General features: G+C 51.8%; 1 protein-coding gene across 16 annotated transcripts in view; it reads right to left on the reverse strand.

Moving 5' to 3' along the window:
* Positions 1 to 18,138, reverse strand: part of DLG1 (discs large MAGUK scaffold protein 1) — a 126,118-nt gene that overhangs the window by 28,314 nt on the left and 79,666 nt on the right. For 9 of the 16 annotated variants that reach the window (XM_082224035.1, XM_082224040.1, XM_082224037.1 and 6 more), the window contains 8 exons: positions 16,793 to 16,843; positions 15,996 to 16,120; positions 15,097 to 15,266; positions 14,042 to 14,181; positions 5,442 to 5,586; positions 4,449 to 4,575; positions 1,340 to 1,496; positions 593 to 695 (listed from right to left, as the gene is read on the reverse strand). In XM_082224035.1, the coding sequence (XP_082080161.1) occupies positions 593 to 695; positions 1,340 to 1,496; positions 4,449 to 4,575; positions 5,442 to 5,586; positions 14,042 to 14,181; positions 15,097 to 15,266; positions 15,996 to 16,120; positions 16,793 to 16,843 (1,018 nt within the window). The remainder of the gene's footprint in view (positions 1 to 592; positions 696 to 1,339; positions 1,497 to 4,448; positions 4,576 to 5,441; positions 5,587 to 14,041; positions 14,182 to 15,096; positions 15,267 to 15,995; positions 16,121 to 16,792; positions 16,844 to 18,138) is intronic. The other 7 variants (XM_082224038.1, XM_082224036.1, XM_082224029.1 and 4 more) reach the window with 1 other exon arrangement.

The following is an 18,138-nucleotide window of genomic DNA, read 5'->3' on the forward strand; positions in this document are numbered from 1 at the left end:
CAGGGTCAGAAATACTCAGAGAGAAGGGAGTCCAAGAAGGATGCGAGTTTCTAAAAGGAGAAATATTGAAGGCCCAAATGCAGACAATACCAACAAGAAAGAAAAGTGGGGGGCATCAAAGGAAACCAACGTGGCTGCACAAGGAGCTTACGGATGAGCTGTGAGTTAAAAAGGGCATGTATAAGAAATGGAAGAAAGGGAGCATACATGAGGAGTAGCCAACAGTTGCAGGGGGGAAGTCAGGCTGGCGAAACCCTTTAGGTTAGTCATTGGCACAGGAACAGGATTCCGCTACAGATTCCAGGAGCAGGACACATCCCTTGGCCACTTGCAATGCCGACCTCACCTGCCCTGAGCAACTGGCATTGTTCCAGCACATGGGCGGGGGGTTGCAGTGTCCTTCTCTGAAACACTAACCCATGGTGGGAAACCAACCAACTCGGGGCTTCATGTGGGCACATTCTGCTCACGTTCAGAGATGTTCTTTCTGCCTGCTGTTGCCAGTACCCTAACCCCCTTCCCCTCCCCCCACGCCTTAATCAACGCAGCTTTCCCCTGCAGGACAGGTGGATTAACTCAGCAATTCACTTGCCTTCTGGACGGTATTGAGCCACTATGGTGACAGCTTGGCCGGCGTTTTTCAAGGCAGCAGCTGCTTCTTCGTGAGTTGCAGCTTTGAGGTCTACACCATTTACCTGCAAAACAAATGTAAACACAGAATATTTAGGAAAGCAAGGAGGGACATTGCGCAGAACGTGAAGGCTGGGATCTTTGAGCAGGGGCAGGATGCTGCAGACTCCGGCACCTTCTGCTGACCTATCCTAGACCCTCAAAATTATGTAAACTGCACAGAGAACTTGGTTGGTGGATGGTTTATAAATATCACAGATAAATACATAAGTAATAAAAAGGCAGTGTGGTGTAGATTGTAGAGCGCTGGATTCTAGGACTTGGGAGACCAGGCTCAAATCCCCACCTGGCCATGAAGCCCGTTGGGTGACCTTTGGCCCATCACTGCCTCTCAGGCTAATCTACTTCACAGGGGAATAAATGAGGGGGCGGGGCGGGGAGAACCATGTAGGCCACCTCGAGCTCCTTGGAGAAAAGACTGGATACAATGCAATGAATAAATAAAGCAAGACCTTCCAAGGGACAACCTGTGGACTGAGATGCTGGTGAGACCCAGAACTGTCCCCCTGGTGGTTCCAAGAAGCACACTGCCCCACACTCAGTGCCCCACAGGGGCTGGCTACATGTTGCCCACCTTCCTCAAGGGTCAAAAAAACAAGCAGAGACAGAGAAAGGGATAGTCCTGCTCTTCCCCTTTCAGTCATCTTACTGAAATTATACGGTCTCCTTTCCTGAGCTCGCCACTTAGATCCGCAGGCCCCCCTGCAAGGATGAAGGAGACAAAGATGCCTTCGCCGTCTTCTCCTCCCACTATGTTGAAGCCAAGCCCTGTGGATCCTCGATGGAGCACCAGCTTCCGTGGCTCCCTGAAAGATGGAGAGAATGCCCGCCATTAGCCTGCCAATCTTAGGGCTAGAACTCAAAACACCGTTTTAGATTTCAGTCAGTTAACAACAACAACAATGGTAATAATAATAGTAGTAATAATTGTTGTTTTATTTGTACCCCGTCCATCAGACTGGGTTGCCTCAGCCAACATATATAAAAACACAATAAAGAAAAGAATAAAGAATAAAGAAACTGCCAGTCATGAAGCTGCGAGGCTGGTCAGAGTCAGAAGCCAAGGCTGTCTTGGCCAGACAGGGGGAATACGGCGACCCTTCCTTCTCCCACCTGCCTGGGTCTTGCCCACTCCTCTGAAGCTGATCCGCCTCCACCAGGTGGACCAGGTCCCTGAGCGGTTCTGCCTGGTGAAGCCTTGTAAGCAAAGAGGAGGCTGTTGAATGGTCACCTTAAACTGTGAAGGTTCGTTATTGTTTCACAAGTTGTGTATGTCTTTAAGAGCCAGGGCAAAATAACGAGACCCAGTCTTACAGCTGTGAAACATAGCAGGTGCTGCTGAGTTGTGTTAATCAAGCTTAATCATGTTTAGCCTGGAGAAGAGGAGGTTAAGGGGTGATATGATAGCCATGTTCAACTATATAAAAGGATGTCACATAGAGGAGGGAAAAAGGTTGTTTTCTGCTGCTCCAGACAAGCGGACACGGAGCAATGGATCCAAACTACAAGAAAGAAGATTCCACCTAAACATTAGGAAGAACTTCCTGACAGTAAGAGCTGTTTGACAGTGGAATTTGCTGCCAAGGAGTGTGGTGGAGTCTCCTACTTTGGAGGTCTTTAAGCAGAGGCTTGACAACCATATGTCAGGAGTGCTCTGATGGTGTTTCCTGCTTGGCAGGGGGTTGGACTCGATGGCCCTTGTGGTCTCTTCCAACTCTAGGATTCTAAGCTGTGTCAGCAATTGGGTGTAGTATATAAGGAGCAGCACCTAGCTCCTCTCCCATTACCCTGGGGGATGGGCTGGTGGTTGTGAAAGTAAGTTTTGCAGAAACTCACAGTTGGGTCATGTCTGCTGTTATCTTTAGTGTAAAAGGAGTTTTTGTTTTTGTTATTAAAACCTTGTTTAAAAAGGGACTCAAAAAGTACTTAATGCATGGTCTCCCCAGCAAGCTCTCTGAAGCTACTAAACTGCAAATAGCCAACATAGGGTTCCCACAACTTCCACCATAGAGCTTCAATATGCTGATGACATGTATGTGTATGTGCACTTTGGTTTTTGGTATACTGAGCGATAAGCCAAGTTTCCTGTAAGCTTCTGTGAATACATTTAGGATGGCCTAACGCTCAATATCCCAAAAACCAAAGTGAAACACCAACAAGCACAAAACAACCCTTCCACAGTGCCACAAATCCAACTTAATGCTGTAACGTTTCTTCTCCTGCCTGGGCAGTTATATTTCCACACATTGATTCCGAAATCCAGCATCGCCTGAGCTCTGCAAATGCAGCTTTCTCCCAATTGAAGCACAGAGTGTTTGAGAACCAGGTCATTGGCAGGGAAACCTAAATGCTCGTTTACAAAGCTATTCTACTACCAACTTTACTACATGCTTGTGAAACATGGACCACTTATAAACACCATCTTCAACTCCTCAAAAGATTCGATCAATGGTGTCTCTGAAAAATGTTACATATCACTTGGGAAGACAGGTGAACTAATGTCAGTGTAGTGGAAGGAGCAAAGATCACCCATGTCAAAACAATGATTCTTCAGCCTCAACTTCATTGGACTGGTTGTGAGTTGTTCCAGGAGCTCTGCTAGCACCAGCTGAATACACAAGATAAACTCACAATTGGTGGCAGCTGTAACGCTAAGCTTTCCAGCAACACACTTGAGAAGCAGGTTAATTGACCAGCTCAAGGAAGGGAGTTGTTGTCATCCATGGGAATGGGATACTAGGCTCCAGGCCTAATTAGAGCAATATCAGCCACCTGTGGGGAACCTTGGCTGGGGTGGAGATCATGGCCACCTGTGGGCTGCTCTACTGTATTTGCGCCAGTGCCTGGGGGCAGACAAGCCATCTTCTTGCTGGGGAGTCTGCCCCACAGAGTGCTGGAAACAGGGGCACGGAGGGAGCCTTCAGACCTTTTGTGGTGATTTTGTTTTTTTCCTTTAAATAATAATAATAATAATAATAATAATAATAATAATAATAATATAATAATAATAATAATAATAATAATAATAATAATAATAATAATAATAGTAATAATTTATACCCCACCCATCTGGCTGGGTTTCCCCAGCCACTCTGGGCAGCTTCCAATAAAATATTAAAATACAATAGTCCTTCAGATATTAAAAGCTTCCCTGAACTGCCTTCAGATGTCTCCTAAAAGTCTGGTAGTTATTTTTTCCTTTGACATCTGGTGGGAGGGCGTTCCACAGGGCGGGCGCCACTCCCAAGAAGGCCCTGATCTGTAATAAACCACCAATCAACCTGGTAGCGTGGGAAGCCTTCTTTGGGAATCTGCGTTTCTGGATCCCTGTGAGCCCACCTATGGCTCTGCGGGATAGAACAACTAGGTATGTTGTTTGGATGCCTGATTATCATCTTCCAAAGCAACTACTCTATTCCCCACTTAAGAATGGAAAATGAAATACCAGTGGACAACAAAAGATGTTTGAAGACGCTCTCAAGGCAAATCTAAAAAAAAGTAGTATAAACCCTGGCAACTGGGAATCACTGGCCTGCGAGTGCTCCAACTGGAGAACAGCCTTGACCAAAGGTGTCCTAAAGGCCTCATGGACTTTGAAGAAGCACAAACTCAGGATGAAAGGGAGATGGGTGCTCAGAGGAAGGCAGGATCAACTCCTGCCTGGAAACCTATGTCCCCACTGCGGCAGGACGTGGGGGTCCAGAAGAGGAAGAGGAGCCTTGAGGGACATTCTGCAAGGGACCCAGCCGCTCCCCTACCTGGTGATCTCATCGTCTCCCAGCATCCCTTTGGGGATAGGGGAGTATCTCCCTGGCGACGCTGGCGGAAGGGTCTGCCCCAAGTAGGTTGATGGGCTGGTGTGGTTCTCGGCAGGCTGAGAATAAGCTGGGAAGGAGAGAAATGTAGATGGTGAACTCTGTGCAAGTGTCATATGTAGGAACTTAACTTATTGGCACATCAGAAAAAACCGTGCAAACCATTTGCGCTGAAGCCAAATCTTTTGCTTTCAACTCTGCCAGTGCCTCCTTCCCCCACAAGCTGCTTCCTAACGTCTGGGCCAAGCCGCCTCTGCACTCACGGGGAGAGAGGGGGAAGCTGATCTCCCCAACAGCTGGCTGGGGGGCTGGCTTCTTTGGTTGGCCATTTAGATGGGCTAAAGTTGTACACAGGATCCAACATTCCTTCAGCTGGACCACAGCTTCCTTGTAAATGCCTGCTGAGTTTTAAGTTACAGCATGCCTCAGTGTGTACCTGCAGGTGCATCTATCTTAATTTCAAGGAGACAGCAGGGGATGCTGCCACTGGGCGGAGCCTGGGATCTCCTGCATGCAAAGCTACAGCCCTCCTGGCCCCATCCTAAGAAAAACAACTCTCTGCACAGATACAATGACCTTGGGAGTTGTATCCAATTAAGTCCTTCCTACTCAGAGTAGGCCCATTGAAAATAATAGCCCTAAGTTAGTCATAGCCACTGTTTCAACAGATTGAAGCCTTGTTTTCTCTTAAAAACCTAATGAGATGAACACATTTTCCCATATACAGGCCACCTTGAGATTTTGTAATAATTAAGTTACTATTTCTTGAAAATTATTGCTTATGTCATCTTTTACATAACCGAAAAAAAGGAAACGGACTAGCAGGCATAGAATCTGAAAATCTCCTTTTACAAGCACACCGTACAAGGTATGAATGCCTCAGTCAACGGAAGGAGCCAAAGTGCAGTAATCGCCAGTTGCCAGAGAACAACTCACCGTTGGTGATGTCTGGCGGGGCGTAGCTGTCGTTCATGAACATGCTGGTGGGTTTTGCCACTTTCAGGTAAACAAAGTCGGAGGTGTTTTTTAAGGCAGTCACTGCTTCTTCATGTGTCACTTCCTCTAAGCAAACGCTGTTGACCTAGAGAGAGGGGGGGAGACCAAATGAACTCATCCCTAAGAAGTCTCTGATCCCACACGTACAACAGTAGGGAAGGAGCCTGCGCTTTGCTCAGAATTCAACCTCCTTGTGTCTAGAAGGGCCTCAGCTGTCTACTCTCACTGGAAACAGCTTTCACTGGCCTCAACCGACATGGTTTTTTTAAAAATGCCAATTTGGGACATCCAGGAGCATTGCGTTCCCGGGTGGTCCTCTGTTCCAAGAAGCCCCCACTCTGGATGGCTGTCGGATGAGGGACCCTTCCTCCAAGGGTGCTCTCAGAGGAAGACAGGGCATTTATCTTGCAGGACCTTGTTCAGGTGGGGTCCCTTGGGTGCCCCCTCACAAAGTCCTCCTGAAATGGTTACCCACTGTCAGAGCTGCTACCAGGTCCCAGCTCACATAGGACCACGCCACACAGCGTCCACTTTAAAAGAGTCTTTATTGAGTTACAGGTTTCATTTCCGAACTGCAGCGTGCAGCTCTACACCTTCTGCCCTAGGTCGGCGAAGACCCATCTGAGTCCCCGCCTCTCGCACACCAGCTTAATACCCTAGCCTTGCTCCACCTCCTTCGCCTCTCCCTACGTCTCTGGGTCCTTCTGCCCCCCTGGGACTCCTCCCTTCTACTCTCCTCTGACGCTGACCCCCCTGATCCTTCCGCTTCCTTTCGGCGGGCTTTGGGACCTGGCTCACTCTCCGGGCTGCTTACTGCTCCAGCTTCCGCTGCATTTGAACTTGGCGCGCGCGCCCAACTCTCTACTTTCCTCTTGACCGTTGCCTCGCTCTCTGAGGAGGGCGTGACCACCCCTGACTCGTGCCCTCCCTCCTGCTGACGGCCTCCGGAACCCGATGCCTGGCTGCCTTCCTCCCTGCTGCTCTCAGTCTTGAGCGTGGGTCCCGACTTCCAGCTGCTGCTCTCTGAATCTCCTCTGTTCCCTTCCTCCTGGGGTGTCCCCCCGGATCCCCCCCTTGCTCTGCTCACTGGGGCTCCCTTTTGGGAGTCCTCTGACTCACTGCTTAGGCTTGGAGATCTCGGGTCGTCATCATCACTCATTCTCCCTTCGGCTTCCTCCCCCTCGCTCTCTGTTTCCACCCTTCTCTGCTTCTCTGCTTCTGAACCCCTGACATCCATCCCCCCCTCGAAGCCCCCCCTTCCCCCCTCCCCGCTGTCAGGTGTGGGTGCTGGGTGCTCCATCATCATGGGAGGGAATGCTGGATACAGGTCGCTCCCCGTGGGTGGCCGCCAACTGAAGACCTCCGAGTCTTCCCCCTCGCGGTCGTCGACGTTGACTTGTTGCTCTTCCATCTCTGTACCGCCGTGCTCGAACCCGAGGTCCTCCCCGAACACGTCCATGTCAGTCTCTGCGTCGGTCGCTCGACCTGGCATCTCCAGCCACTTCCTGCGCCATTGCTCCTCTGGTCGATCGTCCCACCAATACGAGTTGCCTGATGCCGAACCTGCCGGTGAACCTTCTGGGGAACGGGTGCTCCGTGCGGGTTCCCCTTCTGAGTCGAATCCATGGAACGTGCTGGAAGAAAGTGTGGGTGTGAACAACCAGTCGTCGAAGAAGCTCGCTGGCATGGGTTTGTGTGGGAAGAGGGCATGAAACTCGTCCTTGAGCAGGGGTTCCTCCAAAGCGTAGTCTGGTACCCAGGTATTGGCGCTGGCCCGGGTGCCCTCTCTGGCTAAGAGGTATTCGACTCCCTCTTCCCCCCATCTGGAGTCCAAAATCTCCGTGACCTCGTTGATGTGGTCCTGGTGCTTCACCTCCCGCGTCTCCGTCCGTTCCCGGAGCGGACTTGGCGCCGTCCCTGGCTCCTGGAACCTGTGAGGTGCCTTGTAGGGAGTGAGCACCGACCTGTGGAACACCGGATGCATTCTGGAACCCTCCGGCAGCGCCAGTCGGAAGGCTACCGGGTTGATCTGCGCTTCGACTTGGTACGGACCGATCTGCTTGTGCCCCAACTTCTTCTTGGCAAGTGACCTGGTCGGCACTGCGTGGGCTGCCAACCAGACCCAGTCTCCCACTTGGATCACTTCGCCAACCCGCCTGTGCTTGTCAGCTTGCACCTTGTAGGCGTGCTTAGCTAGCTCCAGCTGCCGTCTGAGTTGATCGTGGACCGCCTGCAGCTCTGACGCGAACGCGTCCGCCGTCTGTGGTTCTCCTTCCCCCACTCTCTCCAGTCCCGGGAAGGTTCTGGGATTCCTCCCATTGTTGGCAAAGAACGGCGTCACTCCTGTGGACACGTGCTTCGTGTTGTTGTAAGCGAACTCGGCTAGCGGCAGGTAATCCACCCACGTCGCAGGCTGTTGATTGGCATAGCATCTCAGGTACTGCTGCATGATGGCATTGACCCTCTCTGCTTGCCCGTTGGTCTGCGGGTGTCTTGCTGATGCCAGATTGACCTTGACATTTAGAAAACCCATCAGCTTCTGCCAGAAAGACGAGATGAACTGGCCTCCGCGGTCGGACAGGATAGACCGTGGCAGGCCATGCACTTTGAACACGTGATCTATGAACAGTTTGGCGGTTTGTTCCGCCGTGGCCACCTTCGCACACGGAATGAAATGTGCCATCTTGGTGAACAAGTCCACCACCACTAGCACAGCTGTCTTGCCTCTCGAGCTGGGTAAATCCGTCACAAAGTCCAGGGCCACCCTCTCCCACGGTTCAAACGGTGTTTGCAGCGGTTCTAACAGTCCCGCCGGTGGTCTGTGTACCGGCTTGGCCCTCTGGCAGGTGTCGCACCTCGCGACGTAGTCCGCGACCTCTCCTCTCAGCCTGGGCCACCAGAAGTCTCTCGCGACTAATTCCATCGTTTTCTCTGTGCCAAAGTGACCGGCCGTGGGTGCGTCGTGCAACTGTTGCAGTACCTTGGCGCGAAGGTCGTCTCCTGGTACATAGACAGCCCCTTTGCGTAGGAGCAAGCCGTCCCGCACCTGGAACTCGTCCGTGGTAGCCGTGCCTCTGAGCAGTTCCGCCATCTTGTCTTGCGCGAATGAGTCGTCCCGCAATGCACGTCGCACCGCATCCAGGTCTACTGTAGCTGAGGCACACGCCCACGCCGTCGGTGCGAAGATGTGCATGGCCGCCGCTGGCGTCACCTCTTCTAGGTATTGCGGTTTTCGGGACAGTGCATCCGCCATGATGTTGGTGTCGCCTGGGACGTACTCTATTCGGAAATTGAAGTCAGCAAAGAACTCCGCCCAACGTATCTGCCTCTGGTTCAGGAACTGAGCCGTGCGCCAGTGCTCCAGATTCTTGTGGTCCGTGCAAACCTGCACCGTGTGCTTGGCGCCGATTAGGAAGTGCCTCCACGCCTTGAAAGCTGCATGAATGGCCAGCAACTCCCTGTCCCAGATGGTGTAGTTCTGCTCCGACTTGCTGAGCTTTCTGGAGTAGAACGCTCCCGGCCGCCACACCCCCTGCGGGTCTCGCTGCAGCAGGACAGCTCCCACGGCTCTGTCTGACGCGTCTGTCTCTACCCTCAACGGTTTACTGGGGTCGATATGCAGCAGTTGCTTCTCCGATGCGAAGAGATGCTTGAGCGCTTGAAAGGACTGTTCCGCCTGCTCCGTCCAGATGAATTTCTTTTTTTTGGAGCTGAGCGTGTCCGTAATTGCTGCCGTCTGCATCGCGAACCCCTTGATAAACTTGCGATAGAAGTTGGCGAAGCCGACAAACCGCTGGACCTCCTTCCGGTTGCGCGGGCTCTTCCAATCCAATACCGCACGAACCTTGGTGCTGTCCATGGCTATCCCCTTGTCCGACAACTTGTATCCCAGGAAATCCACCTCCGTCGTGTCGAACTGGCACTTCTCCAGCTTGGCGTACAGTCTATGTTGTTGCAACCTGCTGAGCACCTCCCTCACGTCTCGGTCGTGAGCTTGCTGCGAGTCAGAGAAAATCAGGATGTCATCCAGGAAGCAGACGCATGTCTTGTAGAGGAGTCCCTCCAACACGTGATGCATAAAAGCTTGAAAACAGTGAGAGCCATTTTGTAATCCAAAGGGCATAACTCTGTATTCGTAGGTGCCCAGCGGCGTGAACATGGCCGTCTTCCACTCATCGCCCTCCCGCATGCGGATGAGATTGTACGCCCCTCGTAGGTCCAACTTGGTGAACACGCGTCCCTTGCGCACCGTCGCGAGGAGGTCGTCAATCCTGGGCATGGGGTAATCAGACGGTTTGGTCATCTGGTTCAAAAGGCGGTAGTCCACAACGAGTCTTTTTTGGGGCGTGTCTTTCTTTTTCACGAAGAAAACGGGACTGCCCCCCACTGCCTTGGACTCTCTGATGAAGCCACGCTCCAGATTATGCTCGATGAACTGTTTGAGTTCCTGCATTTCATCTTCAGACATGGAGTATAGCCGCCCCTTCGGCAGCGTCGCCCCCGGTAGGAGGTCAATCTTGCAGTCATATGGCCGGTGAGGGGGTAGCTTGTCCGCCTCCTTCTCGCAGAAGACCTCCAAAAAGCTCGCGTATTTGTGGGGGACCGCTTGCAACGTTCCCAACTGCAGTTGTGATTCCTCCTCCTCTCCCTCCCGTCGGGGCAGGATGCAGTGTTCTGCGCAATAAGAGGAGCCGAAGATCAGTTGTCTCTGGTACCAAGCCAGTGTCGGACTGTGCCTGTCCAGCCAACTCATGCCCAACACAATGGGCGTGTCCGACAGTTGGGTGACATTAAAACTGATGACTTCCCTGTGGTTGCCAAGGCGCATCACCATCGGTGGCGTCTGCTTCACCACCTGCCCCCCTAGCAACTCTCTGCCATCCACTGTGACGACTTGCAGGGGCAGAGTGGCAGGCAATAGCTGTATAGCGTGCTGCTCCACAAAGCTCTGCGCTATAAAGTCTGCGTTGCTTCCAGAATCCACAGAAAGCGGCACTTCGATAGTGACGCCGTCGGGTAGCTGGAGAGATGCTGTGAGCTGCACTACTGGTTTGGGTGGGAGGGGATCCGTGGGTTGCAATATCGCTGGGGACTGCTTCACAGATGCGTCTGGCTGGGCCCCAGTGCCTCCGTCTCCAGCCAGACATCGTCGTTTCCCTGCTGTGGTTCTCCTTGCTGCGTTGCTGCAGTCACCATTGCTGAGGCTGCAGTGTGCTTGTGGAGCCTCCGGGGACACTCCTTCGCCAAATGGCCTGGATCCTCGCAGATGTAACACTTCCTGTTCCCTCTAGGAGGCTTCGCTTTCACTGCTGCCGGTGCTAGGGCTCTGGCTGCTGACTGAGCCCTTGCACCTCCAACCTCCATCGGTTCCCCTCCCCCTCCTGGCGGAGGTGTGGATTGCGCACGCGCTGCTTCCCTCGGAACGAAAGAGAAACTTCTCGCTGCTTCGCGCCCTCCACGTCCTTCATCTCTGCACCATGGACGCTCTTCCAGCCTCACCCCCACAGTCAGCGCCCTTTGGACCACCTCCTGCGTGCTTCGGGGCCTCTCCCCCCTTGCAATTTCATCCTTAACCGCAGAACTTAGACCCTCCCAGAAGAGGTCTCTGACAGGGGGCGAATCCCGATCCCATTCTAAAGCACTAACCAGCGCAAAAAATCGGGCGTGATACTGCCGGACGCTCGCCCTCCCTTGTTTTAGTCCATGAATCTCCCGTCTGGCAAGATCCACATCAATAGTAGACAAAAAACACGCATCCATCGCTTTGATAAAGGCATCTGCATTCTGAAGCGCCGGATCTTTATCCCTCCACAAATTGCGCAGCCAGGCTTTGGCATCCCCATGCAAATGGGACAATATGAACCCCACCTTCTCTTCCTCATCTCTAAAGTCTTTTGCCAGCAGTTGCAGTGCGCACATTACGTCTGCTCTAAAATTAGGGTACTGTTGCAAAGTCCCATCGAAGTGAGCCACAAGCCCTCCTGCTCTCCGTGCCAATCCCACGCCCTCCGGTCTGGGTCCCGGTTGCCCTTGCTTAACAAGCATTTCAAACCTGGCGTGTAGGTCTCTGTAGGCGGCTGTAGTCTCCTCCTCCCGTTTCTTGGAAGCCAATACCTCTGAGGACAACTGGGTCACTGCCTCTTGCAGCGCGGAGATCCTCTGTTCTTCCGTCATCTTGCTAACCTTTGTGAGCTTGCTTACAGACACCCCTCTTCCTCCCCTAGCGGCTTCTGCTCCCGCTGCGAGGTTTCAGGTTTCTGAAGCTTTGAGCAGATGGGTCTTACTGTCAGAGCTGCTACCAGGTCCCAGCTCACATAGGACCACGCCACACAGCGTCCACTTTAAAAGAGTCTTTATTGAGTTACAGGTTTCATTTCCGAACTGCAGCGTGCAGCTCTACACCTTCTGCCCTAGGTCGGCGAAGACCCATCTGAGTCCCCGCCTCTTGCACACCAGCTTAATACCCTAGCCTTGCTCCACCTCCTTCGCCTCTCCCTACGTCTCTGGGTCCTTCTGCCCCCCTGGGACTCCTCCCTTCTACTCTCCTCTGACGCTGACCCCCCTGATCCTTCCGCTTCCTTTCGGCGGGCTTTGGGACCTGGCTCACTCTCCGGGCTGCTTACTGCTCCAGCTTCCGCTGCATTTGAACTTGGCGCGCGCGCCCAACTCTCTACTTTCCTCTTGACCGTTGCCTCGCTCTCTGAGGAGGGCGTGACCACCCCTGACTCGTGCCCTCCCTCCTGCTGACGGCCTCCGGAACCCGATGCCTGGCTGCCTTCCTCCCTGCTGCTCTCAGTCTTGAGCGTGGGTCCCGACTTCCAGCTGCTGCTCTCTGAATCTCCTCTGTTCCCTTCCTCCTGGGGTGTCCCCCCGGATCCCCCCCTTGCTCTGCTCACTGGGGCTCCCTTTTGGGAGTCCTCTGACTCACTGCTTAGGCTTGGAGATCTCGGGTCGTCATCATCACTCATTCTCCCTTCGGCTTCCTCCCCCTCGCTCTCTGTTTCCACCCTTCTCTGCTTCTCTGCTTCTGAACCCCTGACACCCACTAACAGTTTCTCAGACTCCCTTCCTGTGGAAGTGAGTTCTGGCACTGGGATCCGCCCTGTTTCTTCTGCTGTGAAGACAGGCACAAGAGATTCGTTCAGATTCCCCACAATCTCCTTATCCTCCTCTGACTTGCTTGCCACTCAACTTTAATAATTATACTACAATCTATGGCTTTTTAAACTATGGTGGGGTATTGTTTTTCTTTGTTATTATGATGCTATTTTTCTGTTATTATATTGCACGGTGCCCTGTGATCTTCAGATGAAAGGTGGTATAGAAATTTAATACCAACCATCCTAATCTAAGGGTCCAACTGCCGCCCCAACAGTATCCTGCTACTAACACCTTTAAAGGACTTCTTGTTGTTGGTCTTAATGCTTTTAGCAATGTGCTCCTTATTTTTTTTTATATTTTTTTTAAGCATTTTACTGTCCGCTTGCACTTTTTTGGCAAAAGCTTGTGTTCCTTCTTGTTGCAGGATGTGCCTATAAAGTACAGCAGGGAGCTCAACGTGAGCCCCCAATTCTATTCTCTGCCCACTGCCTGCTGGAAACCACCGCCGGGTGGAATCCTGCTTCTAAGCTGCCTGGTTGACCACAGCAGGATGCTGGCCCAGATGGCTCTCCTTTGGCCTGATCCAGCACAGAGCAGCTCTGCTCTTCTTCTCACTGCACTTTTTCATAAAGGCATTACAATGGGGGCTGAAGGGCTTCCTTTGGGGTTTGGCTTCATTCTCATTATTCCTTATCAAGAGCTGTCTTCTTAGCTGCCTTTAACTATGCTGCTATATTATGTAATCCTAATCTCTTAAATCTCCTGTCATTTAATTATCAGGACTGCTTCCATGTCCACATTTCCTCTCAGTTATGATGCTCAAAACCATAATCCAAAACAAACTCCCTTGTTTACAAGCCCAGTTCCAGGCCAGGCCCTGGACAGCCTGATTAAATGGCACTGGCTGGATTCTCCCAGGAATGGCTGAGAGAAGCACGAGGGGCCAGCACACGAGCCCTGTGGCACAGACCTCGGGGTTTTCTATAGTCAAGCATATATTGTTTTCAGTTCTCTACTGCTGTCTTTGTACATTAGAGCCTCTTCTGTGGACTGACAGTGGCCTCTTAAGGACTCTCCAGCCCTCCCATGTTTGACTTCCCATATTGCAGCGCCATTTAGAGGATTTCCTTAGCTGTGCAAGGTGTTCGGAGTCCAGGGCTCGTTTCCCAGCAAAGAAAACTGGATACACCTGGCTCTGATAAGCCGGAGGCAGTCAAGTGAGCTTTGCAGTCTTCTCCATGATAAACCCCTGACCTGCCAAGACGCAGCAGGCGATACTGCAGAGACTCAGGGAGACCCCCAAGGCAGCTTTGTAGCTTAGAAATGACTCACTGGCTCCCAACAAAGAGTCCTGCATGAAAGGAGGGCAACCCCTGGCTTTGAGGACAGCCTCTGTGGAGCTGTGCCAAAAAAAGAGGGATACTGCAACTTCAACTCACAGCCATCAGTTTGTCTCCAATCTGGAGCTTGCCATCCTTGTGTGCTGCACCTCCTTCAATGATCTTGGTGACATAGATGCTGTTGTCTCCAGGAATGTGCTGGTTTCCAACACCCCCAGCGATGCTAAAGCCAAGACCTGCTTCAAGAGAGCAAAGACCGTCATCAGCACAACTTCCACAGACTGTCTGCAACTCTACAACCAGCTTGCATGTCAAAGTATCTGACCACAGTCCAGAGGAATGGTAGAGCTGGAAGGGACCCCATGGGTCATCTAGTCCAATCTTGAAGAAGAAGAAGAAGAAGAAGAAGAAGAAGAAGAAGAAGAAGAAGAGTTTGGATTTGATATCCCGCCTTTCACTCCCCTTCAGGAGTCTCAAAGCGGCTAACAATCTCCTTTCCCTTCCTCCCCCACAACAAACACTCTGTGGGGTGAGTGGGGCTGAGAGACTTCAGAGAAGTGTGACTGGCCCAAGGTCACCCAGCAGCTGCATGTGGAGGAGCGGAGACGCGAACCCGGTTCCCCAGATTACGTGACTACCGCTCTTAACCACTACACCACACTGGCTCTCACACTGGAAGGGACCCCATGGGTCATCTAGTCCAATCTTGGCTAAAGCACTTGTGACAGAGGGCCATTCAACTTCTGCTTAGAAACCTCCAAGGAAGGAGAATCCCCAGCCTCCTGAGGGAGACCGTTCCACTGTTGAGGCGGGGACTCTGGAGCAGGGAATGGTCTGGTGAGAATCAGGCAAGGGCAGGGACACCCCCACCCCCCAGTCCATGTGCTGGAAGGCTCACAGTCACCCACCAGTGATAACTTGGGGGTGAAGGCTGCCCACAGCCTTCAAGGCCACAAGGCATGGGCTCTCTTCCAGCTTCTACAGGAGCAACTGGAATTTCCAACCAAAGCCACGCACTGCTGTGTGAAGTCCAAATGCCACCCCCTGCTCAGGCCTTTGAGAACTGCAGGCAGGCTAACCACCACAAAGAGGAGCTGCAGCCACCCCCGTCCCATCCCTAAACTAAGCATGGCTTGCTCCCTTCCGCCACAAACCTTTGGGGCCTTTCACAAGCTTGATCTCCATGATTTTTTCCGTTACTTGTTTTCTTCTCTTGACATGCAGCCGGACTACGGAGCCTGCCTCCTTCAAGGCTTCTACGGCTTTGCTATGCGTCACATCACGGACGTCCACCTCGTTTACACGCAAAATGCAGTCGTTCACCCTGCAGGTGGAGAGCAAAGGTGGCCCTGAATGGCATCCAGGCACACACACACACATGCTTTTGTCCTCTCAGAATGCTAAATCCATGGGCTCATTGAATGGAACTCAATGATGGAAGATGGAAGGTAAGACGAAAGTACTTCTTACACAGCACACACACACACAAACTAAAATTCAGTGCCATAAGATGGTCACAAACTTGGATGGCTTCAAAAGAGGAAGAGGCAAATTCACGAAGGAGAGGGTTATCAATGGTTATCCTTTTTCTCCACCGTGAGAGGCATTAATGCTTCCAAAAACCAGTTCCTGGAAACCACAAGCAGAGAGGAGCTGCTCTTGCACTCAGGTCTTGCTTGTGGGCTGCCCATAATGGGCACCTGGATGGCCACTGGCAACAAGATGCTTTGGTCTCGGAAGGCCTCCAGGGTCACTGGCCTAGAGCGCCTCCCCCTCCCTCTGGGCCTGCTGCCTGCGGCTGATGGGAACACCTGGAGGGGCGCAGGTTCCCCAGTTCTGCCTTATGGCCAGCCCTGAAGAGGCGGCTAATGCTGAAGGCTCCAGGCTGCTGCAAGCATCCTCCTAAGAGTCAGGAATCAGGACTGGATGAATCCCACACCAGCTCAGCTCGCTTTCTGCAGGAACAGCAGCCATGCTGCCTCTTTTGCCGGACTGTTGCGAAGATGGACATTAGATGGAGCCAAAGCCTGGAACACAGAAGGAACTGACGTACCGCAATCTTCCATCTTGGGCAGCAGCTCCTCCCGGGATGATCTTTGTAATGAAGATACTCGAGTCGTCCCCAATGTGGGGGTTGTCCGTACCTCCTGCAATGCTGAAGCCAAGTCCTGAATTGCCCTGGGGGAAGAGAAGCAAAGCACCTGTGATCAACCAAGAGGGATACCGACTGCAAAGTATACTTTTGGATGAGCTAAGAGGGGTTTGTCAGCGTGTGGAAGGAAGCAGAAAATGCCGTGTGGTGCCAACATTTCCATTTGACAGGGAAAACTGTCAGCTCCACAGGAAAATTAACAGTAAAAGGAATGACTTTAAACTTATTTCATTATGATTGTTGAAACAGCACATGAAGGTCTTGGCACTAGTGAACTCTCCCCCATCACCTTCCTGATGCTTGATGATAGCCCAGGAATCCGTCTGGCAGAAAAGCTTGCAGCTGGAACTTTCCATCTCGTTCATTTGCCACAAGGGCTTATAGCCCCCACCCAATGCAATGGCAGCTGGACTTTGAGCAAGGATTTGAGCTGTGACCCTTCCAACAGGCTCTACTCCAGGAGCCACGTGTGTGAGGAATGGCAGCTCCAAAAAGCCACAGCAGTAGTAGGATGGGTGCCATGAAGCCAGGCAGACCTGCCTCTCCTGCCAGGCAACAGAGCTCCTCTGGCAAATGGGCATTAAGAAGCCATAAGAGCAGGGCAGCAGCCAAGAGAGGGAAGCAGAAGCAACCCCTCCCAAATAGGGAGAAAAAACAAATCCCTTGGGGAATCAAAGGTCGTAGGAGCTCCTCCTTACCCTTTCCAGTGTAATTTCTTCATATTCAAAATCTGCATCTGTGCCATTGACCTACATGAAGACAAAAGCATGGAATGTTTGTGGATTCTTCAGAGGAAGCGTGTGCCCTGTGACCCCGGCTGATGGCTGCTGACACCATGTTTGATGGCTCACTCTGCTTGGCGCAACTGCCGCAGGGACCATGCAAGGGGAGGAGAGATTGCAAAAATATTAAGAACTCCCCTTTCCTGCTGGTGTGTGCATGCGCACTAGAGACAGAAATAAATACCAGAAGCCCCCTCCCCCCCATTCCAGAAAGAGAACATTTTCTTGCTCAAGGAACAGAAAAACACAGCAGAGCAACAGGTGCTGACAGACCCAGGGACTGACTGGCTAACTTGAAAAACACCAAAGAGTTTGCCATCTGACTTGTCCACCTTCTTCAGAGACTGACTCTTCCTAGCACTCCCTTTGGGTAGATGAGGAAAGGAAGCAGTCGCCAGCTTAAGACTAGTGGTGTGGATTTTCTGGGGAAATGTGACTGGATAAACTGTGAAGAAAACTTTCTGCTGCCTAAATTTGACTTACTGTGTTTATTTGACATATTTAATAAACAAAACTTGAAAAGTTTGCCATGCTAGTTCTATGTGCTACCGAAATATTTGGATAGTTTGTGTTTTAACAATAGCTGCAAAGTAGCAGGGGAGTTCAATAAAAGTGCTGTTGAAATGGAATTCAAACAAATCCAAAGTTTTACACAATTGGGTTCCTTCATTACAAATCTTTAGGCACCAGGCAAAAACTTCCCTCTTCTCCCAGGCCTTGGGCTGATTCAACACTCTATGGCCTTATAAACTGGGAGGGGGGGTGGTTTTGGCTTGTCATTATGGTGTGTAGTTTTGTGTTTTTATACTGTAAACTGCCCTGTGATCCTCTGATGGCTTATCAATCTCCTTGTTCTGGAGGTAAAACCAATGCAAGAGAGATCCATCTGCAGACACAATCCTGAGCTCCTTGGTGGCATGACTAGATTAAATCAAAATCTCCACACAGCCCTCAGCAGCCAGTCCTGGGCATCCCTGCAGCTTGTTCAAAATGCAACAGCTCAGACCTTTAGGTGCCTAAACAGCTGCTTGAAGGACCACTCCTGTTCAAGCCACCAATCAAGCAAAATGCCACGTTTTGCTCCTTCCTGCTGGAAGCAGACTCTGCGCTCAACATGTGATCCTGCTTCCAGGGCAAGAGAGTGCCAGCCCAAAGTCATTAACATGTGGAACCTGATCTCCTCCAGGCTGGCTCCAGACAAAGCAAAGGCTCTCAAAGGAGTCCTTGGTGTTGCATTACTCCGCTGGCGAGGGCGACAGGTC

Source organism: Podarcis vaucheri (assembly GCF_965113315.1).
Source record: "Podarcis vaucheri genome assembly, chromosome: 5".
Lineage (NCBI taxonomy): Eukaryota > Metazoa > Chordata > Lepidosauria > Squamata > Lacertidae > Podarcis > Podarcis vaucheri.